Source organism: Callorhinchus milii, unplaced genomic scaffold (assembly GCF_018977255.1).
Source record: "Callorhinchus milii isolate IMCB2004 unplaced genomic scaffold, IMCB_Cmil_1.0 Scaffold1, whole genome shotgun sequence".
Classification (NCBI taxonomy): domain Eukaryota; kingdom Metazoa; phylum Chordata; class Chondrichthyes; order Chimaeriformes; family Callorhinchidae; genus Callorhinchus; species Callorhinchus milii.
The window spans coordinates 155300-182548 of record NW_024704742.1 but is presented as its reverse complement, the minus strand read 5'-3'; the positions used below and the strand labels follow the sequence as shown (position 1 = coordinate 182548).

At 40.4% G+C, this 27249-nt stretch overlaps 2 protein-coding genes across 2 annotated transcripts; one reads left to right on the top strand and one right to left on the bottom strand.

Annotated features, from left to right (window-relative positions):
* Positions 1-802: 802 nt before the first annotated feature.
* Positions 803-19107, top strand: LOC103188311 (annexin A5). The gene is made up of 13 exons (XM_007908264.2): positions 803-946; positions 1416-1459; positions 9604-9688; positions 9968-10062; positions 10814-10927; positions 12856-12946; positions 13585-13664; positions 14347-14403; positions 15012-15105; positions 15289-15384; positions 15594-15652; positions 16834-16956; positions 18165-19107. The coding sequence occupies exons 2-13, from the start codon at positions 1442-1444 to the stop codon at positions 18228-18230; spliced, it is 978 nt and encodes a 325-aa protein (XP_007906455.1). The 5' UTR covers positions 803-946; positions 1416-1441; the 3' UTR covers positions 18231-19107.
* A 1340-nt stretch (positions 19108-20447) lies between these two features.
* On the bottom strand, positions 20448-26798 carry jchain (joining chain of multimeric IgA and IgM). Its single transcript, NM_001292422.1, is given in 4 exon segments — positions 20448-20887; positions 21681-21761; positions 24817-24931; positions 26612-26798. Coding segments are annotated over 4 exon segments (450 nt in total). The 5' UTR covers positions 26676-26798; the 3' UTR covers positions 20448-20697.
* Between the last annotated feature and the right edge of the window lie 451 nt (positions 26799-27249).

The following is a 27249-nucleotide window of genomic DNA, read 5'->3' as shown; positions in this document are numbered from 1 at the left end:
TTAATCTTGCATTTGATATAGCGCTTTTCACGTCGGGAGGACGTCCCAAAGCGCTTCACAGAACACACTGTAAAGTGAATTGACTGTATATTTGTGGGCGAACGCGGCAGCCAATTGCGCACAGCGATGTCCCACAAACAGTCGTAGATTGAAAATGACCAATTTATTATTGTTTTTGGTTTTGGAGGATTATTATTAGGCTCTGTGTGGAGTAAGGAAACTTGCCCGAGGTTTCGCCGGGAATTGAACTCAGGTCTCTCACTTGCAAAATGAGCGCTCTAACCACTGATCTACTGGACTCCACAACAGGTAAACAGGTAGGTAGGTATTTGTGGCAGACAGTTGCGCACAGCGATGTCCCACAAACAGCCACGAAACGAGTGACCAATTTTATTCAAGTGGTTTTGTTGGCCAGGACAGCGCGAGAAACTCTTTCTCTTTTCGAATAGTGCCACGTGATGTTAACATCCACCTGGGTTTAACGTCTCATCCGAAGGACGGCACCTCCGACAATGCAACCCCCTCCCACCCCCCCCCCCGACCCACCCGCCACCAGTGCTGCATTGGGAGACGCCCTCCCGACGTGAAAGGCGCGATACAAATATAATTATTGTATCGTGTTGTCGGCTTAGACAACGTGAATTCAAGTCCTGGCGTGGGATTTGAACCCACAACCTTATTTATTGCTGTTGTGGTTGAATGGATTTCTGTTTCCAGACTCGGGATGAACCTGGAAACTCGGTTCAGGACGTGGCAATGGCCAGTTTCCAGGGAAGAGGAAGTGCACTTCCCAGAAGGCGGAGTTATTATGCTCTGTGTCTCGCTCTCTCTCTCAGGCACAGACTTGGGTGTGGCAGTCACTGGGGATCCTCAGCCTCAGCTGCTGATATCTCACCAGGACCTGACTGGGCAGAGTGCAGGGCACAGGCTGGTGAGGGCGGTTACTGTAAGGTTAAACGTTTAAACAAACAGTTTAGTGTGAGGGTAAGATGGAGGGGGAGAGACAGAGAGAGAGACAGAGAGAGAGAGAGAGAGAAAACAAAACAAGGAAGGAGGGGGGGAAGGGGGAAGAGAAAGAGGGAAAGAGAAAGAAAGATCGTGTGTGAGAGAGAGAGAGAGAGAGAACAAGGGAATGAAAGAGAAAACGGAGGGAAGAGAGAGAGAGAACGATGGGACAGAGAGAAAGAAGTAAAAAGAGTAAACGAGAGAGGGAGAGTGAGAGAGGAGAGAGAGAGAGAGAGAGAAAGAAAGAAAGAGAGAGACTCAGTTACATGATGTGAAGAGGAGGCAGTGCTGAACGTGGCCCCATTTTAAACCGTTAGCTTTAGTTTGTGTGTCGGTGGAGGTGAGACTGGAGCTCAGCCCCACAGCTGCCCACCCTGGACTTGGCTAACTTGTTGTTGTTGTGTTTGCAGGGAGTGTGTTGCAGTTGCTATAAACCATGGCATCAGATCTCAGGGTAAGTTACACAACTTTTGAAAGGAGGGAAACTTTCAGTGGGATCTCAGTGAAGAAATTGCAGATGTGACTATGTTGAAATGTTTTTATTTTGGCTTTTCTGATCAAATAGGATATGACTTACTCTCTGAGTTAACGGCGCTGTACAAATGTAATCTTGTTGTTGTTACAGCGTCTCTGAGTCGCTAACTCTGTGTGACCAGCGCAAGTTGTTGTTGTTGTTGTTGTTGCCCACGGCATGGAAACAACTAATGACATTCTGAACATCTGTGATCAGCGCTCCCTCTGCCTCCTTGTCCTCCTCGATCTCTCTGCCGCCTTCGACAGTGTTGACCACTCCATCCTCATGCACCGCCTCTCTTAATCTTCGCAGACCAGCCCTTGCCTGGTTCAATTTCTATCTCTCTCACGTCTCCACTTCGTTGTCTCTAACGGTTTCTCCTCCAGCCCCCGCACTGTCACGTCTGGCGTCCCCCAGGGCTCTGTCCTTGTCTCCTCTTTACTATCTATATGCTCCCCCTCGGTGACATCATCCGCAGACATGGGGTCAACTTCCACATGTATTCGGATGACACCCAACTCTATCTTTCTGCCCCCACCCTCAACTCCAGGACACTGCTGTCCTGACAGACTGTCTGTCGGACATCAAGTCCTGGATGAGGGCAAACTTCCTACAGTTGAATGTGAACAAGACTAAGGCCCTCCTGATTGGCTCACGCCAGCGCCTCCGCACCTCAGGCTCTGGCAGCATCAACCTCCATGGTCGCACACTTCAACTCACCAACTCACCAGCCAGTCAGGAACCTCGGTGTCTTGTTCGACCCTCAACTGTCTTTTCTCCCACATATCCAAGCCATGACCCGCTCTGCCTTCCCACACCTCCGTAACATTGCCCGACTCCACCACTCCCTCACCCCTCAGGCGCTGAAACTCTTGTTCATGCTTTCATCACCTCCAGGCTCGACTATGCAAATGCCTGCGTGTCGGCCTTCCCAACTCCTCCCTCCATAGACTGCAGATAATCCAGAACTCTGCAGCCCGTGTCCTCTCATGCACCAAACTCTGTGACCCCATCTCCCTCGCCCGATTCCACTGGCTCTCTATCCTTCAGAGGATCCAGTTCAAGATCCTGGTCCTCACCTACAAAGCCCTCCATGGCCTCGCCCCACCATACCTCTGCCACCTCCTAACCCCCTACCAACCTACCCGTTCCCTCCCCTCAGCCGGCTCTGGCTGCTCCACGTCCCCTGCCCCACCCGCCCCACCATTGGTGGGAAAGCCTTCAGCCACTCTGCCCCCAACCTTTGGAATTCCATTCCCCAGTCACTCCGCCTTAGCCTCCTTCCCGCCTCAAGACCCTCCTCTTCGACCGTGCCATTGGTCACCCCCCTTTCCCCTCCCCCACTTCCCTCCCCCCCCCCCACCCTCAGCTCGGGTCTGAAATGCTGTCACTGTCCAGTGCCTTGGGACGTCCTCCCAACATGAAAGGCGCTATACACATGTAATCTTGTTGTTGTTGATGATGATGATGAATGCTTACAATCATGTGAGTTTGAGTGCATTCCTCCCCCTTCTCCACCCCTCATAGTTTTATTAGGAAATGCAGCTGTAGATGGCCTTTTTTAAAAAAAAGCAATGAATGGGTGGAAATGTTGAACTGATTTCAAGTTGCTGGAGAAAGCCAGAGAAAAACTTTAACCAAACAGGATACAAGTATATGACTGGAGTTCGGTTTCTGAGAATATTGGCTCACAGCTCGTTTCCTCATTGGGTTACCGTGGCTTTTTGTAATCTAAAAATATACAGTTCTGTTTGATTACAACTGTGCTGGTGTTTTTGCAGTTTTTTGCCTTCTGATAAGCGTGTGGGATGGTTTTGGCTGCAATGCTTTATTTTCTCCACAAATGTTGCTTTGTAATGGCAAAAAGTTCAGGCTTTTTAATTCCCTTCAGTGAGCTGCAAGATTTACTGTCCAAGCAAATCACCAAAACCCACCTGTTAGGATCATCTGCCGAACTGGAGATGTCCTTGAAAATGGAGGTGTTGCTCTTAGGGCTATAATTAATATGTAATTTAATTTCTAAACAAATGGTGCACTGCTGTAAGATTACCTTCTAGGGTTGTTGTATCATCATGATGGTTTTAGGTTCTGACTTCAGAAAGTTTAACAACAACAAATTACATTTGTACGGCGCCTTCTATGTTGGGAGGATGTCCCAAGGTCCTAGACAGTCAGGGATTTGGCCCTGAGCTGGGGGTTGGGATCAGGAGGGTAGGAGGGTGGGGGTAGGAAGGTGACCAAAGGAGCGGTCGAAGAGGAAGGTTTTGAGATGGACCTTTGGAGGGAATAAGGCAAAGAGATTGTGGGATAGAGTTCCAAAGGCTGGGGGCAGAGAGGCTGAAGGACTTCCTGCTGATGGTGGGGCCGGCTGGGTGGAGGGCATGGAGCAGGCTAAGCAGAGGGAGCGTGCAGGTTTTTATGAAGTTTGATGTTTTAAAGGTTGGTTTTCATCGTTTGCATTTTGTTCGTTTCATGATTCTTTGTGTCTCAACAACAACAACTTGCATTTATATAGTGCTCTTCACATAAGGTAATATCTTGGAGTGCTTCAGTGGTGCGGTTGGATGCTGATTAAGAGAGAAGGGGGAGCTGACCATAGCAGTCGATTATATGGGTTTAAGGTGGGATTTAAAGAGCAGCTTTTGCTTTAATTTAGCCAGGCAAAAAGGAAACCAAATAGTTGACTGCTTTCCACAACTGTAAAATAAGCCGGCAGATGAAGTCATTGTAAAAGACTCTGAAATCAGACACTTACAAACATGAGCTACAAGCAACGATTTGATAAACTAGGGCTCTTCAGTCTTGAAAAGACAATAACTAATAGGGGGACTTCATAGAGGAGTGTAACATTTTAAATGGGATTGTAAAAGCAAACCCAAATCAATACTTCAGGATGCACCAAAACAGTTGAACAAGAGGACATAGGGTTAGAGGTATACAGCGCAATTTCAGGACAAAGTTAATTAATGACGACCAAGTTGCCAGGAAGGGTGGTTGGGGGAGTCAGCACTGGACTCAGTTTGATGCAGGGATTGTGGATCAGTAGGGTGGGTGTTCTGGAAAAATGAGATCAGATGGGAGGAAGTTTTTTTTTCATCCAAACTGATCTTGTGATCATTTTCACTTCTGCTCGCAGATGTTAGTGGGCGCAGTGACTGAAGCCTCAGCCACTGAACGGCAGTGCAGGGGTGGTGGGGGATGTGCCAGTTAGCCATGTAGGGGGGGGGCGAGCAGAGAAGAAATGAGTAAATACAAAGAGTTGATTTTATTATGTTTGTAAGTGTCTGGAATTTCGGAGTCTTAACAATGGCTTTCTCTGCCATCTGATATTCTGTTCAAAGTCTTCAGCTGTTTTTCTTTTTGAATGTTTTGAGTACCTGTTGAGATCTGGCTGTTCATCTGGTTTGCAGCAATTTACGTTTGTCTTCTTTCTCCTGAAATGAACGCTGTGGGAATTATGTATGTTGCATCTTTCAAATGTGGCACAACAGACCTACAAAGTGTCCACTGGAGAAATAAAACAAACCTTACCAATAAGTGACGAAGATGTCGGGAAGCCAATTAAGTATTTATAACAAGTAACTTGTTTGAAAACTGTTTACAAAGCAAGTCTGCACATGAATGTTTGCGTGTAGAATTTTTCTAAAGAAGTCTCTTTTTTTACTCTATCTCACATATACATACACACTAGTTTCTGGATTGTGCTGAGTGCTGATGTCAGTGTTTCTCTTTCCTCCCGCCCATAGGGTACATATAGTTCTTCACAGTGAGTCAGAAAGCTTTGTAAGGCTGGCTTGCCAGTATCTCTGACTTTCATTGTTGGAAAGGTTTATGGAATAGCTCTGTTGGCTCCTGGTACTGGAGTACGATCTATTCTAATCCACTTTGAGGGACGGAAAAGGTGTGCTGTCATTGTTTAATCTTTTGAACACGGCAGATCTGACACAAAGCATATTAGCATCTAGTAAATGTTTTCAGTTTAATACGTCACCTGAATCAAATTGCTAAATCATACTCCATGGCAACTGTTTGTGTTTAATACTTTGCTTTTCCAAAAGAACGGCCCTATAGCGAGTTCTCTATATTTTAAAAAAGATTGCTTGCAATCTTAAAAAAATCTTCTTGTTCCTTAACCACTTCGCCGGTGCTATATATAAATGCAAATTGTTGTACGTTTTTTGGCTACAATGTGCAAGTAAGGGAGTTCGGTATATTCATGAGTTAATAATCCATATCATGTGCCAAAATGAACAGATGGTTCACCCCACCCAATCCAAGTTGGGGAAGTGTAACATTCTGTTAACTTTGGCACTTGCAGTATTGCTCTTTCTGACTTAAAGGTATATAATTTTTTTAAAAAATACTAAATTGAGGCCTGTAACAGAAATGCTCAAAAGCTTCCTTTAATTTCCTGTGGACTAGTTGGACAAACTGCAGATTATAGATCATTTTTTAAGTAGAATATCTGCTAAATTGGCTTTCTGTAAACACCTTGTTGGTGTTTGATTTTCTGAATTGAATAACAACACCAACAACAACAAAATTACATTTGTATAGCGCCTTTCATGTTAGGAGGACGTCCCAATAAGAGGATTGGGACTTCTTATACAAAGTTAGGAAGGGGGAGAGGAGGGATATATTGAGAGAAAGAGAGAGAGAGAGAAACTTGAAGTGTGAGGGCAAGATTCCAAAGTAAAATAAGTCTCAAATAGAACTTTGTCGTTAGCTCTCATATCTCTGAGTTAGAAGGTTGTGAGTTCAAGCCCCAGGTCGGGACTTGGAACTCATATAGTCTCCGCTGACACTTCAGTGCAGTCCTGGGGATCTGCTGCTGTGCAGACTTTAAAATGAATTCATGTCTGTCTGTCCAAATGGACATTAAAGATCTCATGCCAATATTCAAAAAGGGAGTCCTCTCAATGTTCTGGACAATAAAATTGGTTATTCACTTTTTGGCTGTGTGCAAGTTGACTGTTGCAATTGCTACACTTCGCATAATTAGCTATGAAATGCTTTGAGACATTCCCCCTCCACCCCCCGAAAGGAGCTACTGTATATTAAATGCCGAGATTATTATAATACCGTGACCCAGTTAAGAATAACTTCACTCATGAGTCCTGTAGTATCAGATACTTGCAAGAAGCTTGAAACCACTGTTAAAATCATCTATATTTTACATCTGGAATGAATTACTGTGGCGCGATTCTCCACACCCTAACTACTAGAAATCATAAAGGTTTTTTTCTCCTTCTCACATTCACTCCCAAGTAAAGCTGTTGATGGCTTTGCATCTTGAATCTCTTACGACAGTATTTTGATAGAACTCGCTGTAGGATTATTTGGTCTGTGGTGAAATAATGGCATTATGACTCATTCATATACATCTACCCCATCTTGTATCATGACAGTTTTGTTTCAGTACAGTAAATATCTGGAATAAGATCCTTAACCAGGATATTAACCCTTTCTTAGCATTCTTGAATGTTGTTAGTCTATCTCCATTGTAGAAGCAAGAAGATGGTAACCGAGGCAGTGAACACCAAAGAATACATTGAATTGGAAAAATGCTTCTAAAACAGCCGGCATAGTAACAACTGGGTTGTGTAAACATCAGCAATGTCTGCCCTCCCCCCGCCCCCATTAAAGTTGGCAGATTTCAGCAATGGGAAACTTTTCTGAGAGGGAGGGGAGAGAGTAGCCTTTATATAAGATAGGAATCATACTCTTTTGATTTAATGCACTACAGTGCAATGGGTCCAGCTGAAATTTGCCAACAAATAATCACTGCCCTTCACAATAATTGCTATGAAGCAATGGCTGTGCGCAATTGGCTGCTGTGTTTCGCCCACAAAATACACAGTTCACTTTACAGGATATTCTGTGAAGCGCTTTGAAACGTCTCAAAGACGTGATAATGCACTATATCAAATGCAAGGATTATTATTACGAAACATTCAATGCGGTGAGGTACTATATCAAACGTATGTATTATGGGCAAAGGATCAGAAGTAAAGTAAACCCTAAATCTGGCTCTTCCTGCATTTGAATAGTCATGCATCAACATTTCCATAAGGGGAAATTATAGATCTCTCTCTCACCATTTAGTTCAGTAACTTATCATTATCCGAGATAGGGAGACTCGTCTTTTTAACCCAATGTTCAGATGTTGCTTACAGTGAGTTGGTTATAAACTATTTCCTATACTGAATTTTCTGGTTTAGTTGCAGATATAAGTTACTTGGCTAAATTCTGATAGCTGTCATTTCATTGATTATGGCTAGAGCCCTGTGAAATTCTGTTATTTTACATTTAAATTTGTTTATTTTTTCGGACTTTGTGTTATTTTATCCATTAAAAATGTTTTCTCTTTATGACATTTACATCAATACAATACCTCAAATGACCATATATAAATAAAAAACAGGATAAATCTCAGTTTAACCTAACATATTGCCTATACCGTCAATTCACTTACGGTATATTCTGTGAAGCACTTTGAGACGTCTCGAAGACATGATAAGGCGCTATATCAAATGGAAGGATTATTATTATTATAACAAAACATACAAATAATCATATAGGAAAAGTACAAACTTTAACCGGGACTTTCTGCCGATTATAAGATAGTGGGCAGCTTTGGGTAGAGGCTGAGGCCAGTCTAGTTAATGGCTGCTGCTTCCTCCTCTACAACTGCCATCACCAACTGCAGAATTTTCCAGAAACCACTTGCACTACCCCCAACAACGGTCGTAACACATGCCCACCATTGGCTTGCTCGACCCCAGGCCACATGCCAAGGTCCACTGCAAAGCAATCGCTGTTGGGTCACAGTGTTGGCTCGTTGCCCACAGCCCTCCTTCTCTCAGGTCAGTGACCATCTGCACTATCACCTCCGATTGATCCACACCCCGTGACCTCATTCTCTCTCCTACTCCGTGAAACATAAAAATAATTGGGTCATTCAATCACGACTGTTTGTGGGGTCGCCGCTGTGCACAATTGGCTGCTGTGTTTTCCCACAAATACAGTCAATTCACTTTACAGTATATTCTGTGAAATGCTTTAAGGTGCTTTATCAAACTGAAGAATTATTATTATAAACATATACGTTTTCATTTTTTGTGTTATTTTGTGAAAAACGGGGCTGTAATTATGGCAAATATACATATCAGTTTAATTTAAGTCCTTGTTCTGAGATGCACTGTTGTTCAGATGGATCAGATTAACGATACACAAGAGGAGCAAAGAGATCAAATTGTTTTCGTGCCGTTGGTTATTGCCTGAGCCTTGTAAAATTGGATGAGTAACTTCATTTTGTAGAATCACTTGGGGGAGACGGAGGCTGAAGGCTATTGTAGTACAAGTGAACTAAAACAATGTTCAATGTTTGTTCAGCAATTGTTTGCAAACTACTTGAGTCTGAATTCAGATAAGAATAGTTTCGGAGTCATTTAATCCTCCAGTCAAAGGTTTACATTGTATTATGAGAAATGGAATACGCTGCATTCAATACAGTAACATAAATGTGAAACCTCAGCAGGACAGAGTCACTTGATACTGTTCAACAGTACCATCTGATCGTCAGTATCATCTGAAAAGTTATCAAGAGTGGAAGCTCTTGGATTAACCCCTTCCCCTCCAAACTCCCTCAAGCACTACAATTACTAAGCAAGCCAAATCCAAATTTAAAAATTTTAATTTAAAAAAATGTTTCACCCACAAATAGTCATTCCAATTTACAATATACTTTTGCAAGCGCTTTGAGATGTCTCAATGACGTTTTAAGACACTAATATCAAATGCTATTATTATTTAAGCGTTCTGAGATCCCATTCGGCATGAAGGGTACTATATAAATGCAAGTTGTTATTATTATTAATATTATTATTATCATCAATGAACTGGAATGAAAACTGCAGAGGATGATGTTACTCATTATACCATTGGTAGGATCCTAGTTGAAAAGTATTGACTGAGCCTAGAAAAATGTATAGAAATTCTTTTCAAGTGAGAAATAGAAACTAATTGTTTTTCCTCTTTCCCCCCCACCCCCCACCACCCTCTCATTGCAATATGCTGGTAAGGCATCAAGAGGAACCATTAAGGATCATCCAGGCTTTGATGTAAATAATGATTCTGAAGTTCTGAGGAAAGCAATGAAGGGACTTGGCAAGTACTCAACATCATCAAATCTTATGAATTCTCAGTTTGTTTCTAGCCAAATGTTAACGTGCACTGTACCTGTTGCTATTCAAATTTGTAGCAGATATTGTATATTCTTGTTTAACACACATCCTTTCAAACGATTGATTCTTGTTTAAAACTTTTTTGTTGAGAATGACTGTAACAATCGACATGATAAGAAGCTTGGCAATACTATTAAAATGTGGTCGTATATGTCTTTTTATCTTTTAATAAGACTAAAGCTTTACATTTATGTGGCTACAGGTACCGATGAAGATTCCATCATTAATCTTTTGACAAACCGGAGCAGTGCCCAACGCAAGCAGATGTGTAAAGCGTACAAAACTCTGTTTGGCAAGGTAGGCAATGTCCAAAAGTATTCAGAGTTTGCTTTGTGTTTGTTCAGCTGAAATATTGATTAAATTTGTTTTGAAAGTTAATGACTCGTATCTTCTAACAAAAACAGAAAGTCGGGATCTGAAAAAGAAAACAAGTTATCATTTGGACATGTCTGAAATTGGGATAGATTCTTTCAGAAGTTAAGAGAAATGCAATACAATCCAAAATTACATTTGAATAGTGCCTTTCAGGTTGAGAGGACATCTCAAATTTCTTATTCCATCTATTTTCCTTATAGATCTACTCAAAATTTGCTTGCGTAAGATTCCCTTTCCGCAGAGTAATTGATTTTCTCGACCTCTGTTTTCATAATAAAAGGGAAATGAATTGTCAAAATGTAGTTTTAAAGAATCTTTCAATTGCAAGTTCTAAAGCCATTGACGATGTTTCAAAAGTACTGGACCAAACAGAACTGTAGATAAAAAAAAGAAAAGCAACTTCTAAATACTATCATTTTGTCTAGGGAACTTGTTTGTATTATTTGATCACTGTTTGACTGGATAGGCTTATCATTTTAAAAAAAAGTGAATTAATTTTCCCTAAACAACAAATAAAAAAAACATTTGTGTAGCGCCTTCCACGTCAGGAGGACGTCCCACTACAATTAAACATAATTGCAGTGGTCAGAGGAAGGTGCTTAACTCTATTGCTAACTAACCTATTTACTTGTTCAATGACTGCTCTGTTATCCAATACAATTTCTCTTACCAGGATCTGGTTGAGGACCTAAAATCTGAACTGGGTGGGAAATTTGAAAAACTGATTGTTGGAATGATGAAGACTCGCCTTGAGTACGATGTCTCTCAGTTGCGCGATGCACTTAAGGTAAACGTTCTTTATTTTTCTGGAAAAACTTCAGGTATCTGTTTACAGCTTTTCTGTGAAGCAATCAGGCTACAGGCGTGAGGGAGGTGAAGTTTCATTTCTAACTATTTCAGTAGAACGTGACTTGTACTGTTGAAGGTTTATATGTTAACATGGTGGGGTAGGGGTTGGGGAAAGTGGGGGAGGGGATAAAGAGAATGGGTAAACCAGCTGTGGTGGTGATTTTTAGTCTTTACAAACCCAAGTTTCTGCAGTGTTTTGAGTGTTGACACATCTGTTAATCAATGTCAACTGTGCAGTGTAATAATTAGGGCAGAAAAAAGGCTCTGGAGTAAACAATGATCTAAGTGGCAGTTCTATTTCAGGTTTGTTAAATCTGGGAACTTCAGTATGAGGTGGGTGATTTATTCTAAATTCGTCAGTAATAGATTACTTGGGTATCTAAATTACTTAAGTGTCCAGCAGTGAGTCTCCTGATATTTCTTCAATCAGGGATGCTCTTGAACAAGCTGAATTTTTGAAAGATAGTTAAGAAAACATCCACCCAACACTGCTTGAATTCAAATATGCTTGAAGTGTGTTTCACGTGGCAGGAAGCAAGATGGGCTGTTCTCCTGAACCCGTAAAGTGAATCACAAACTGCATGACTGTTAACCACGTGTTCAGTAAAAGTTGTAGTGAAGGGACTGGTTTTGAGTGTTTGGTTCAGGCTAACCATTAACCTTTATGTAATTTAATTTTTTTAGCACAACGCCAGCTGGATAGTACACAGTGACATCATGATCATGTGATTGGTTACATCAATGAATCAGAAATGTTGATTGACAATCTCAGCTTTATTAATGGGATGGAGATTTATATTTCCTCTCTCCCTGACCAACACACTACCACATTTCTAATTGGGCAGCAGTGTGTCTTCTGGACAAATTAGCACAGATCTCAGAATGGCATTGTAACCCAGTTTACATTGTTTATTACGCGAGTGCAATGCTTAAATCCAAATTGGTTACCAGGAAACCAGAGCTTTGTTCCTGTGCCTTGACCTTGGAATTTCCTAGCTGTCTGTTTGCAGTCTTGTGTGACCCAGACAAAGACTGTCCCATTTGTGAAATGATTATGACAGTTTTCTGAGTCTGCCTGACCTCTCTTTAACAGCAGTACCAGTAATGAACGATTGTTCAACAAGAGCTTTATTTACTGCATTGGGAAGTGAATGAGACTCACCTGAAAAATCTCTCCTCTAGGAATAGTGTGCTTTCAATTTCTGCTTCAGTGATTAGTTTTCCAGTGCTCTAAAGCCCTCTACAGAATGATCCTTGGATGATATTCCTTTTCTTGTAATAAAATGACCTTGCCATTAACTTTAGGATGTGATTGCAGTTTTAGCATCCTGGAGTTAAAGATTTGTATGCAAGTAATCTCTAGGATCTCTCCTGTTTCCTTTTTGTCCCTGTTCACTCTTCCTTTCTCACCACCACGTCATTGCATGTCTTTTCGGATAAATATGTTTATGAGCTAAAAATCTCCAAAGAAATTTGAAGGATTCAAACAATGTCATTGAGTTGTTAGCCTACTCTTGTTCTGCTGTGGGCTGTAGTGGAGGTAATTATATAGTCCATGGTTTGTACTTTGGGTTAATCTCTGGCTACTACTGTTTTAAAAAAAATGGATCCATACTTAGTGTCAAGTATGCAAAGGGATTTGGCTTAGTCTTGACGAGCATAACACTGTGTTTTCACCAAGAAGATGTCAAAAACTAAGTGTTAGTTTTAAAAGCTGATCCAGCGTCTAATGCTGCCTCACCAGCAATCTTCAAAGTGGTTTGCTCTTAAAATTTGTATTAATCATTTGTTGTGAGGTGCCGTCCTGCTCTGATGACCATGACTCGAACAATCAACTTAATTGGCTCTAATTCTTTTCCTCTACAGGGAGCAGGAACTAATGAAAAGTGCTTGATTGAAATTCTTGCCTCAAGAACAAATGCGGAAATCCATGAGATCAAAGCCGCTTACAAAGAAGGTAAGACAGAGGTGTTGTGAAAGATTCTCCTCAGAGAATCCCAGATCAAGGTGTTTCATCTCCTCCTTCCCCTCCCCACCCCTCCACTCACACACACATATGTATACCCTTTCCACTCCCACCTCCATTCTAAAGATGGAATGCACTGACAATAACTGAGACCCATATCCCAGTCTAGTTGTCTGAGAGAGTAGCATTAGTTTCATCGTGTACAGGGTCTGTTGTTGCCGGCAAGGGATCAATAATGGAATTCTAACTCTTAGTCTTTCGCTTCTCTTCATCCACCCCACCCCCTTCCCCCAAAGCCCCTCCCAAAAAGCAGTTGTTTCTGCCATCAAATTGAGGATGTATTCTGCTTGGGGTTAATGATTATTAAACTGTCCCATTATACTTATTGGGGTGCAGCCCTGGGACAATACTTGACTTGTTTTTTAGATGTTGTATAAATCTTTCAGTTGGCTGTTCAGGAATTGCACTGCATTTGTTAAGGGCCACATGTTCAGCAGCAAAATCTAAGCCATAAACAAGATAGGAAATTTGAAATGTGAAAGAAGTTCATTATTACCAGAAGTGAGATGCATGTGATTACATCTTAGTAATACCTGGCACTGATTTATTTGAATCCTTTTATCATCAAGAGTATGGCAAGGACTTGGAAGAAGACATAGTCAATGACACCTCTGGCCATTTTGGAAGGATGTTGGTAATTCTCCTCCAGGTAAAAAAAATTAGATGCGATAAGGTGTTAAATCAAATGCAAAGATAATCAATCTCTCAATTCATTTTGTGCTTGTACAACAAAACTCCTTGTAACTCTGCGGTTGACTGTCCACAGCTTGCAGTGCTTGGGAATCTTTGAATCAACAGGAACGTTCAATTTTTTTATGTTCACCCATCCTTCTGTGGACTCGTTTTAAATAAAAACAATGTCCGTGTAAAGCAATGTGGCTTTGAGTCCTTGTGCTTCTACAGTTCGCCACAAGAGGGCGAGACTGAAGTTGGTACGTGGCCAACTCCTGCCGACTGATCACAAGATCAGAAGATTGCATTGGAAGAATGGCTCTCTTGACCCATTTGACCTCATCCTTCCAGACGTCCTCTTGGTTTACTATTGTAGTGCATCTGAATAGTGGTGATGGTGAGCACTACTCATGTCTGCCTATATTGCACAAATGAAGCTTAGATAAATTGAGGTACAACGTATGCATTTGAATAAGCTCAGTCTTGCGTTTTAATTAAATTTGATTTCAAATATCTTTCTTCATTGAGAATGCTTGGAATACTAACTTAACGGAAGTGATTTGAACAAACTGACTTTCACACTATCTTGTACATTGTGTAGTTCAGTTGTCCAGCTGTGAGAAGCTTAGCTGTTAAATTACATTTCTCTCCCGGTTTAGGGCAATCGTGATCAGGGCAGACATACTGAAGAAGCTTCTGTTAAGCAGGATGCTGAGGTTGGTGAAAAAGTTTCAATTATAACTTACTTATGGTTTACAGTAATATTGCTTTATTGCAGTGACCTTGATTTTCTTTGATTTTTCCAAGAATAGTTTGCAAAAGCTAACGTTTCACATTTTGCTATAACATCACTCCTGAGTTTTATAACAAACCTTATTAGGAAAACATTTTCCAGTACTAGGCACTGAAATATGGTTATGAAAAAGTGTTACTAAGACTTGTATCTGGGCCAGAATAATGTGAGTTTAAGCAACATGTTGGGATGTGAATTTATAGTCCACTGTGTGTGTGTGGGCGAGGTGGGGGCGGGGGGGAGTGATGGGGATGGGTTGTCGCAAAAGTTAGAGCTGCATCAATTAAACTGCAGAAAACAGGATGTACATAAAAATATAGCTTAGTACAGAAAAAGTATCTCTGAAATGCAGTTCGAGAAGGAATTCAATGGCCATTTTGCTAAGAACTTTTGAGGTGTATGAGTAATTTAAAACTCTTACCATCAGATTGTCAGATCTCCCATGCGGTTGGTGCTACATTTCGTCTGATCTAGTTAACATTTATAAAGGTAAAAAAAATAGCTTCTCATTTAGTAAAATTTCTGCATCAGGAGCTGTTTCAGGCTGGAGAGTTGCAGTGTGGCACTGATGAGTCGAAGTTTCTCACGATTATTGGGACAAGAAATATTCATCACCTTCGGAAGGGTATGTGCTGATTTTTACAGTGTCTTGTGATTGGCCACTTCAACTGGCAGAAACGTCAAAGTGTCTGAAACTTCTCCTGCTGGTTTAGATGCCTGCAAATGAAGTGTGTGCTGTGGGGAAGTGTAGAGCTCTCTTGTGTAACCAACTTGATAAAGTTTTCTCACTGTATTGCTTTCTTTTTAGTATTTGACCAATACATGAAAATCTCCGGCTATCAAATCGAGGAAAGCATTTCTTCGGAGACATCAGGGAATCTGGCTAATGCATTATTGGCTGTCGGTAAGGAATGTGTGATAAGCATTGTGATTTAATCTGAATTAATCTCGACTGATTTATCTGTGAATTAAACTTCTAGCTCCAAATGCTCAGAGATCAATTGAATTCTTGTGCCCAATTTTAATGATGTGAAGAAATGGCAATCAGAATATTGATGTATATTAAGGATTTTTATTGTCTTTTGTTTATATAAATTGCTGCTTTCTTTTCAGTGAAATGTGTAAGAGATGTCCCTGAGTATTTTGCCGAAAGCCTGCACAATTCCATGAAGGTACTTTAAGAATATTTTTGTAACTACTTCAAGGAACAGCGAGTGTCTTATCATTTCGAACCCTTTATTTTTGTGTGGGCTCCAGTTGGCAGGAAGAACATTTAAGATTCTGTTCTTAGTTTTAAAGGGCCATGCTGTCTTAAAGTAAAGTTGCACCGAGGAAGGTAGGATTGAAACCTGCTGCTGTCTTGTGTTAAATGGGTCAATGGAATGGTACAAGCCCCATGATGGTACTTGGAATCTGTATCATCTAAGCTGACACTCCATTGCCATGCTGCAGGTGTGCTGCGTTGTTGCATCGCTGTCCTTTGGATGAGTTGTTAAACTGAGGCCTTGTTAAAGGTCTCATGACACTATTTGAGTGTTTATCTTGGAGTCCGGGCCAACAATCCCCTAAATAAAATTGATCATGGCTGTTTGTGGGACTTTGCTGTACACAAATTGGCTACTGTATTTGTCCACAAAAAGTCACTACACTTTGCAGTATATCCTGTCACACACCTTGGGATGTCCTTGAGAGGTGGAAGGATTATTATTATTTATTATGTGTGCAGGAAAAACATGCACAATCAGGAATTAAGATGTTGAATTTATTTGACTGGGCATCATTTGAATAAAGCATGAGGCTGAAAATCGTCTGATATATGGGAACCCATTATAGTGTCCTTCAGTATAATGCTACCTCAATAATAAATAATGTGTCTTCTGTGGACCAGTAATGACTAGTCAGTTTCATGTATAAAAAAAGCCAACTTTCAGGTTGTCATAGATCACTGACGTCTCTTCCTGCATACACACTATGTGCAGGAATCACTGTACTCTGAACTATTGGACCCAGACGACTGTTAAAACAAGGTTCTCTTGTATTGAATTAATTTGTGGGTCATCTGTTGGATGATGTTTTAACACTTTTTAAAGAAGACTCTCTTCATTCCGATCGTTAATTTTTGTTGCATGGGTCAGGTTAATGGATTCGAGGAGTCTTTTTACAGGGAGATTTATTGTATTTCTGGGAGTCTAAAAATCTTGTCCCTGTGAAGTGCTACGAGACTTTAGCCTGCGACATGAAGGGTGCCATATAAATACATGTTGTGACCATCAGTAAAATTGCAGCTTGATGAATGTGGTGAATTAGCTGAAGACGATCCCTTCATATTGAAAGTCTTTGGTTTTGTGACTAGGGAGCTGGCACAGATGATGACACTCTGATCAGAATCATGATTTCAAGGAGTGAAGTAGACATGTTGGATATCCGTGAGAAATTCCGTCAGAAGTTTGGAAAATCCCTGTACATTGCGATCAAGGTACGTCCATGCCACAATAATGACAACTTGCCATTTAAACTCTCAGATTTAAATCACCAACTTCTGAGTGGGGAGTAGATGAAGTAAGGGGGAGTAAGTGTATGGAGGAAAGGCAAAGAACATGCTGAATGCATTCCTCTCTCATCTTTCGAATAAATGGAAAGGAAAGTGATACTTTCGCTACAAATGTCCATTTCCTAGATACTGATATAACTTCACTGGAACTGCACAAGAAAATTATTTGTTGGAACAGAGGATTCATTCTGTCCATTCACCCACTTCTGTGCTGTCTGGGGTAATAGTAAGCGTCTTTCTTTTAGGAGCTCAGTGGTTAGAGCACTCGCCTTGCAAGCGAGAGACCTGGATTTGATTCCCGGCAGGGTGAAATCTTGGGCAGGTTTCCTTACTCCACATGTCTTATAATAATCCCTCAAAAAAAACCAGTAATAAATTGGTCATTCTCAATCCATGACTGTTTGTGGGACATTGCTGTGTGCAATTGGCTGCCACGTTTTGCCCACAAAATATGCAGTCAATTCATTTTACAGTATATTCTGTGAAGTTCTTGAGACGTCTAGAAGACCTGAAAAGCGCAATATCAATTGCAAGTATTATTATTATAAATAATATCTCAGAATCCAGTATATAGTTTGGGTCATGACTCCTAGGATGGTGGAAGGTGAACTGCATGGACTTTGGTCTAGCAAATTCTTATGTTCTTAATGCCAAATAAAGGGGAAAATTGGTCCATGAACTGCTGTCACACTCTTCTAAAGTACTAGAATTTTATCTGCTTGCTATATCTGAAAGTGGATGTATTGATTTTGTCAATATAATATCCATGTTTTTAAGAGCTTCGCCATTCTGGACCTTCAGTATCTTTCAAACATTTAAATGAATGTTGTGCTGCAAGCATTTTTTTCTCTTGGAAGAAATTTCATTTCAGAATAGGGAAACTGTGTGCTCATCAGTTATCCCTTATCCCCTTATAATTGTTCTTCCTTCTGTTTCACTTCCCCCCCACCCCCTGCCCACTGTGGTCTCATGTCTCTTAAACTCATCTACAATAGTTGTGTAGGACCCTGGATAGTTCAGAAAAGTTCACTTCTGCTGGAACAAAATATAAATCTGGATTTCATAGTCTCCAAGAATGCTTCGAAACTGCATCCTAGAATTTGTAAATGACACCAATATTTACTCTTTTGCAGAAAGATACTTCGGGTGATTACAGGAATGCTCTTCTAAAACTGTGTGGTGGTGGTGTTGGTGAATAATTTCTTCTGAAGGAGGCAGTTCTGCAAGATTTGAGATTATTGCTGTGTAGAATCATTGATGGCTTTATTATGCAAATACTTCGATGAACAATCTTGTAAAACACATTTTAAGATTTGCTGCTAACGCTTTGCATACTAGCCCCTTTTCAATGTCTATAGTGCTTGCCATTTTGCTGTTGAGATATAAAGGGAATACTTTCTCATAATACATGAAGTCAGTCTGTAGAAATCTGATTCATTCAGACATGAGTTGGACCAATAAGGAGATGAAAGACCAAATGTCTAGGAGAAGTTTATTGAATTGGCAGGAATGTAATTAGTATTAAAACCTAATTCCTGTGATCAAGATTTGATGGATTAAGGACTCTGGTCACTGGTTTTCAGTTGCAATGCCTCCCCTTCCTATGTATAATGTCTCTTATTTTGGTATTACAGTGGTTATGTGGAGAGAATTTTGCAAAACAAACCTCCACACAGAGAGTGTCTATGTACCAGGGGTGGGGGAGAGAGAAAGTTGCAGTAGACTGCTGGAAACATGTGTATCGAGGCACTGTCTTGCTTCACGACTAGTGACCACCATCAGAATACATTGAAGTTGAAGGCCCATACAAGCACTTTTTGGCTAGAGGTTTAAAGACCTAGTAAATTTTGTATATTTGCGTACTAATGCATTTAGCCACTAATATAAAGGCTTAATTGTCCAGCTCCTAAATGTAGACATTGGTAATCATGAAAACAATTTGCGCTTTACATGTATAAGGTATTACTGTAATAAGAGTAACATCAAAAATGTGTTGGCAATGGCTTGTTATGTATCAACCATGGTGCAACCCAAAAAAATTACTGAGAAAATACATCTTTTTTTCAATTTTGAAAATGTTTCTACATTTCTTGCATCTTAAAATAGATGACCAAGTTTGTTTTTAAGTAATCTATTTAGGCTATTTTTATTACATTATTTCATTTTAATACATTACATTTTTATTATGTTAGAGCTCTCATCACTGCCCGCATAACATTTTGGACTGTGTTCAAAAATGGTTTCAGTACTTGAATGGTCAAATTGAGACTCATTAGAGCAATTCAGGTGCCATGTTTTCAAAACCTTCCTTTTCTTTTCCCTTTAGAAAATGTTGGGTAATGTACAGCAAACCCCAATAGTTTTAACATTTTCTCTTATCTGGGTGAGGTATTAAAGTATTAGGAGGTTGGATACCTCGGGCAACACAGTTTGATAAAATGAGAGCCACTAGATGGTGTACTATTGCTCCACAATGATTCACCTTTTCATATACATGGGCAGGATCTTACCACCAGATGGTGGTATTGAAACAGAGACACCAACGTGCATTTATAGTGTTCCTTGCACATTGGAAGGATTTTTCAAAGTACCTCACGTGACAGGTGGGTGAGGGTTGGAGGAACAAGGTTGAGGAGAGAGGTGTTCTTAGGGCTTTGCTTTGCAGGGTTAACAGGAGCTGAGTGGACAGGCCTGTCATCAGCAGTGTTCTAGAGATCTGTAGACCTGCCTGGCTTAGAAACCAGACTCATGAGACTGCCACAAAGGACTGATTCTGTTCTGACAATCCATCGCCAAACAGGTCATATTGAAACCAGTTCAACTGCAAGGTGACCCTGCTTCCTTCCTCCCTCCCCTCCCCTGGCTCATGGAGGATAGTCCCTAGTTGATTATTTGACATCCAAGTGCAGGTTGGATCCCTCACTAGGTGGATGGCAGGTGCCAAGAATCTCCCTGAGAATTTCCTTGTGAGCAGCACAGAGCAGCGCAGAAAGAAATGTGTGAGTCTTGTCATAATCTTGCATGAGGGGCACAATAAATGCAAGTTGTTGTATAGTGAGGAGCTGGCGAGTCTGGTTAGAAGGTGTTGGTAATCAAACCTGATGTGCTGCGGGTATGGAAGAGGATCTCAGCAGCCCGAGGGCTGAGATAGAGGTGGAACTGCCAATGTTGTGAGGTGAGGGAAGAGAGAATGATTAAGAGCTTGGATGTAAGCTCCATGAGGTGGCGCGAGTCTCTGGATAGATCAGTGCCTGAGGTAATGCAGATGCTGACAGGAGCCAAGCAGGAGAGCCGTAATCTGGTGTTTAGAATTCACCACCAAGCTTTTTGTAATCCCTAAATTGACCAATACAGACCTAAGACGCACATGCTCAGGTATTTGAAAGCATAACATTTTATTGTTTTACATTTTTTTTAATCACTGGAGAAGAGGCAAAGACAGCATGATCCAATTCAATTGTGCACTTACACAGACTTGTGTGCTTCTATGTGATGCCATTCCATGCATCCTGTTCAGGAGGATGGGAGTAACATGGATCATGACATCTCGTCAAATTACATAATTTGGAAAATAATCTTTTATTGAAATAACAGAAATGGTCTACTAAAAGTAAGCAAAAGAAAATAAACACAGTTGCAGCTGCATGACATGGTCACAGAAGCAATCTATGGTGCATCTGACATAAAGTCATGCCGAACAGATCGTGGTCTCACTGTTGGAGGACTCATGTTTATATGTATGTTGCTGTCATAGCCATAACAGGTGTCAGCAGGTGGAGGTGCAGGATTGCACATCGGTTCATTTGCGTCATCTCCCTCTTTCAATGTTTTTGGCCCTCCGACACAATTTTCGAGGCTGCAATGAATTACATGACATAACTGGCATTAGGCACACATTAATCCTTTGTACAGGGTACGACTGACCAGGGCAATATACAGTGGAATAGTAATCCTTGCATTTGATAGAATGACCTGTCACATCATCGAGATGTCTCAAAGCCCGACTACTGCTAATCTTTGAGGTGTCCAACAATAGCCCCTTGTGCTATTATAATATTGGCTAAACACAAACCATTTCTAGTCCTTTAAAAAATGGTACTTGAGGGGAAAAAAGAGCATCGGATCAAATCATAAGATTACAAGATCGGTTTAAATGAATTTCCATGTGTGCGTAGCATACATATGTAGAATACTCAGTCTGATTTGGATACTCTTAATCAGAGTATAATAGGTTTCCACATGTGTCAGACACCCGGCCGAACAAAAATAACTCTTCCTTTTTCTTTCAAACTGTGTCATGGTATTCTTAATGCCCACCTAGAATAGTCAAATTTAACATTGGTTTAATGTTTTATGCAAAAGATACCACCTCCGGCAATGCAGCTCTCCCTCACACAGCACTGCATCACTGTGTGTTCATCAGAGGTCTGCCGGGGAAACCACAACCACAGACACTCCACAGCTAATAATCTGACCCACTTAAAAGATTAGGATGAATTAAGATATCTACGAGTGGATAATCAAAGAGATGCGTTCTGTTTATCACGGAGCCTGTATAGAAATAAATACAAATATGGATACTTGAGGAAGAGGTGTCAAGTGATCAGCCGTCTTCGGTGTTTACACATTTGAAGAATGAGAAGACTTACAAATCTGAAATTTGGTAGACAAACTTGGTCCGAGGGCCAGAGTGTGGATCAGTAATCTTCTCCCTGCTTCTCATTGGAACTCTGCAACAGGAGGAAATTAGTCATCGTAAGTAAGTATCATGATTTTATGTAGTTGTCACGGTCTAGGCTTCTCGAATGTTTCTGTAACCTGTTACATCAAGTCATTCCCCTCCAGCGAGTGTGGGGAGTGCACTAACTAACCACGGGTGCAGACAACAAGCTCAGACTAGCTACCAATGGACAATTGGAAGCCTGGATTTCGATATACAATCTCCTTAGGAGGCGAAATTATAATAATGTTGCCAATTGAATGTTTTTCAATTATAATTCAGTAGTTTAATTAAGGAATCTCTAAAAGAATACCAAATAACTGCACAGAATGTAAAAGATTAAGTACAAAACATGAGAGAAAATAAACAAAAGGTTTACCCATAATTCAAAGATGGTTTTAGAAATAAGCTCTTTAAAAAAACACAGATTTTTTTNGGCACAAAATCCTTTTCTTTCCTGCCTTCGAGACGTCTCAAAGCGCTTCACAGAATATACTGGAAAGTGGATTGACTCTATATTTTGTGGGAGAAACACGGCAGCCAATTGCGCACAGCAGCGTCCCACAACCAGTCGTAGATTGAGTGACCAAATTATTTTTTTTATCATTCAATTCGTAAAGTGGACCGCAGCATGACAGACACAGTCTAGTTGGCCCAAATGGCCTGTTTCCGTGCCGTGTATCCGATACAAAATTTGTCATTTGCTGTCCCTTTTTTGATTACACCGTTTTGGCCCTCCGCCACTCTAGTCTGATCAAAGCCAGCTTCGATGAGGTTTATGTTTTCATGTCTTTTTTAAAAGAAAATAGTACATAAGGTTATTTATAAAATTGTCCCAGCAAAATAGCCAGAGACTTGGGAAGTTGATGCATGCAGGTCATCTCACACACTGTGCTGAGCGGAAAGCCAAAAAAAAATAGGCTATTGAAAGTTTGCTTTATCTCCACCAACAGTTTTCCCAAGAAATTAGTGTGCATGCTCATATCTAGCAACTCAAAACTGCTAAACACCCACTCCCAGTACCTCTCCCTCTGTTCTGATGTTATAACAAGTAATTTCCATCCTCAACCAACCCAGAATGTAAGTCGATTGAAATGTTAAGATGATCTGGCAGTATCTGAATATATAAATAGTAATAATAAAATAATAATTATCCTTAAATTTAAAATAGTGCCTTTCATGTCAGAAGAATATGCCAAAGCCCTTCATGGGATATACTGTAATGTAATCCACGACTGTTTGTGGGACACTGCTGTGCGCAATTTGGCTGCCGTGTTTCGCCCACAAATATACAATCAATTCACTTTACAGTATATTCTGTGAAGCGCTTTGTCAGATCTAGAAGACGTGAAAAGCACTATATCAAATGCAAAGTTTTTTTATTATAACAATTGCCCACAAACAATTATGATGTGAATGACCAATTTTTTTTGCGGGATTGTCAGCTAGGACACTGAGAGAAACTCCGGTCTCTTTTCGAATAGTGTCGTGGAATCTTTAACGTCCAAATGAAGAGACAGTCAGGGTCTCGGTTTAACGTCTCATCTAAAGGATGGGATAAACCGTCAAACACAAGAAGATGTGGATGTGAGAATGAAATTTAATTCAGCACATCTAGCTAAACCCTCATACATTATTATTTTAATTGTGTTACTGTCCCAAAGCAGAACAATTGACTAAAGTAAAATTTAAATTCAAAACATTTAATATTTAATTATTATTTAATAAAATATATTTAAATTTTTTAGTAATTTCATATCATCTCTACATAAACCAAACTAAAGTGATATTTTTATCACAATCTTTAAATGTGCTTCACCTCAGATGAAATCTATAATTAAAATTATTTTCCCCTCATTGTCAGAATCGACTGTATTGATGACTTCAACGGAATCTACTTAAAAACCTTTGGGTGACATTGTATTTTTGTTGCTACAGATTACATTAGAACTATGTCCCTGAGGCAGATAAATAATCCTTGCAGTTAAACAGCTCCTTTCACATTCGAAGGATGTCTCAAAGCACATCAAAGGATTTTACTGTAATGTACATTGATTGTGTATTTTGGAGACGAATGTGGCAGGCAATTTGTGCGCAATGATTTTGCACAAAACAATATGAAATGAATGACTAATTTCATCTGGGGGATTGTTGGCCAAAGCACCAGAGAAATTCCCCTCTCTTTTTGAATAGTGTCATGGGATCTTTAACGTGCATCTGCGCAAGCAGACAGGATCTTGGTTTAAGTGTGCTAACACCTGAAGAGCCCTAACTTGTCGAATCATTGCTCTGAGCACATTCTTCTTATACTGGGCAGTTCCCTTATGTTCCCTTATTGCATCACCCAGAACTGTGCGCAATTCTCTAGTGCAGCCTCACCAGAGCACTTTACAGCCTGAGTATGATCTATGGGGATCTGAACTCAACAGATTTGGCAATATAGCCCAGGGTCCTGTTTGCCTTGTTCATTGCTGCCTCAGCTTGTTTTGACATAATGAGCGATGAGTCAACTAAAACACTTAGCTTTTCCCTTGATAAGTTCTATCCCATCCATGGAACTAACTCCTAGGAATAGCACCTGACATTTATCTGTTTTAAACTTCATTTGCCAGTTATCAGCTCATGTGCATACCCTATCCAGCTCTTTGTAGGACCTTTGCTGATTCCATAGTTTGCCTAACATTTTGTCATTGTCAAATTCAACTACCTTATCCTATCACTGGGTCTGTGAATCCAGGTTATTAATATATATGAGGAACAGGAGGGGTCCCATGCCGACCCCTGAGGCATCCCACTTAATACCTCCCCACGTTTTGACCGAGCTCCCCTAACATAGAACTTCTGCTTTCTTCCCTTCAGCCAATGCTGATTCCATGTCTTGCCCTTAAAACCCGATGACCTCAGTTTGTGAAAGTCTTTATTGAAATGAGGATACAATACAATTTGTGCAATGCTAATGTGCCAGAAAGGAGCACTGTATATAACTGTACATGCTAACTATAGCACATCACTGCAATCCAGGCTTGAAGATTGCCCAGAAAGTATACAACATAGTATCTACTCACACAATCTCTATATCTCTCGCAAGCTCCTTCACGCCATGGTGGTTTACTTCTCTGGATGTCACTTTTAAACATTTACATTTTGAATCAATCAGAACTGTTGTCGTTGGCGAAGAGGCTGTGAAGACAGACAAAAGTGATTAAATCTGAGCACTCTTATTATCAAATAGCAAATAGGAGGAAGGCGGTTGGTTTCAATATGTATTTATTTCTCAGTAGTTTCCTTTCTGAGAAATATGTACTTGGATGTACTGATATAAATAATAATAATAATTCTTGCATTTGGGGACCATGTCTTTCACGTTAGGAGAATGTCTCAAAGCACTTTTATAGTGAAGGATTTTGCTGTAAAGATCTGTATTTTGTAGGCACTCCGAAACTACCCTGTGTGAATGCCGCTACATAAATGTAAATTGTTGTTGTTGAGCGAATTTGCAACTAATTTGCACACAGGATTATCCCACAACAGCCATGAACGTAATAACACATTTTAATTGGGGTAGGAAGCCAAGCAAAACTCTCTTCTCTTTTTATGCAGCAGTATTGGGATCTTTAATGTCCACCTGAATTCCTGGGGGACTTGTACCCCTTAGAGTGGAGGTTAGAAGAAACTTCACGCAGAGGATTATTAAAACATGGAATTGTTTGCCAAGACTGACTGTTGAACCTAAGACCGTAATGACACTCAATGACACTGATATGTATTGAAAGAATAAAATGTACAATGTAAAAAAAANTTTGGAAAGAGCAGGGAGTTGGTATTAATGTACATTGCTGCAGTGGTGTCAGCATAGGCTCAATGAGTTGAATGGCTTTCTGTACTGTAATTTCCATGATATATAATAATAATCCTTGCATTTGATAAGCTAATAATATGGCTCTATTCTTAGATAAAACAGACACTATTCTGGAAACTAGTCACCGTGGGGGTGGTTGGGGATGGGGGGAGAATGCAGCAAGGTGTTTCAGCCTGGTTGGGCGTTAGTTTAACCCCTCATCAAAAGGACAGCCCTCTAACAATGCAGCACATCCCCAATAATGCATTGGAGTATCAGCCAAGACTGTGAGCTCAATGTCCCAAAGTGGGGCTTGAACTTCGATCTCTGACGCAAAAGCAGGAGTGCTGTTAACCTGAGTCAGGCTGATACATATTTTGCCCTTGTACATAATCATGTGAAACTGCAACAAAAATTTCAAATATTTTACATTCGTATAGTGCCTTTCAAATCAGGAGGATGTCTCAAAGCAGCTTTCTCCGGTACTAAACACTCTATCAATGACGTGCCTTTTATTTGAGCTGAAAACATGGGAGCAATCGTCTTTCATGCAATGTTTAATCACTTCTACCTGCACTTTGAATCCTGTTCTTAACAAAATATCCAGCTTTCTAATGATAAAGTGAAACAGGTGTTTGAAAGCTCTATCTGGATATCTGAACAAAAAAATTAATCGAGTTAAATCTATGAAGGCTGTTTCCTTTATGAGTTTGTTCCATGTTATAGCGATTGGAATACTATGTTTGATATACAACATTAGTGTTCACAAACATACTTTGAAGACTCCATTCATGCTGAATCTCATTCCATCAATGCATTGCAAATGTACAAATCAAAAAACCATAGGTGCAATACATTGACTGATACCAGTGGGTCAACAACAACAATTTGTATTTACACAGCCCCCCTAATGCAGGGTAGCGTTTAAACAATAATTGTGCAAAGACACTAGCCTGGCTAGTCAGTAAATTAAAGGCATACTCAGAATAAAACACTATATAAAATAATAATAGAACAATTACCTGTCACAAAAGTTGCATAAAGCAGAACTGCAACAAGGGCTCCCAGTAGACAGTGACTCATCATTGCCAGAAAAAACAGTCAATCACAAGACCACTCTTTGTCTTCTCACTGCCGGTTTTGTTCCGTACCTAAACTGTTAGCTTGATTCTGTACCTATCAACCGTATGAAACTGAACAACTTTTTTTGCCTGTTTTGTGAGCTTGTTTCCTTAAATAACTACAAGAGATGGTTTCTGGTCCATATTAGGAAGTCGCGTCAGTATAGAAACCAGATGCTAGTTCGCCTCTCTTAGAGTTTTGACCATCTGAGAGAAAAAGGAGGCATCTAAGAATTAGCTCCTGGATATGTCTTGATATGTCTTAAAAAAAAAAAGTTTTGCTTACCAAGTTGAAGTCGATAATTGGGCAGAGTTAGTTAAGCCTGGAATCCTGCTGCTCAGTGGTTATAGCGCTCACCTCGAAAGTGAGAGAACCCGGGTTCGATTCCCAGGCAGGTCAAAACCTTAGGCAAGCTTCCTTACTCCAACCCTGCTCTGTTTACCTAGCAATAAGTAGGAACCGGATTGTTAATCAATTAGTGGATCGCTTTCTGGATGTAATAATTCAAAAACAACACTCAATCCACAAATATTTGTGG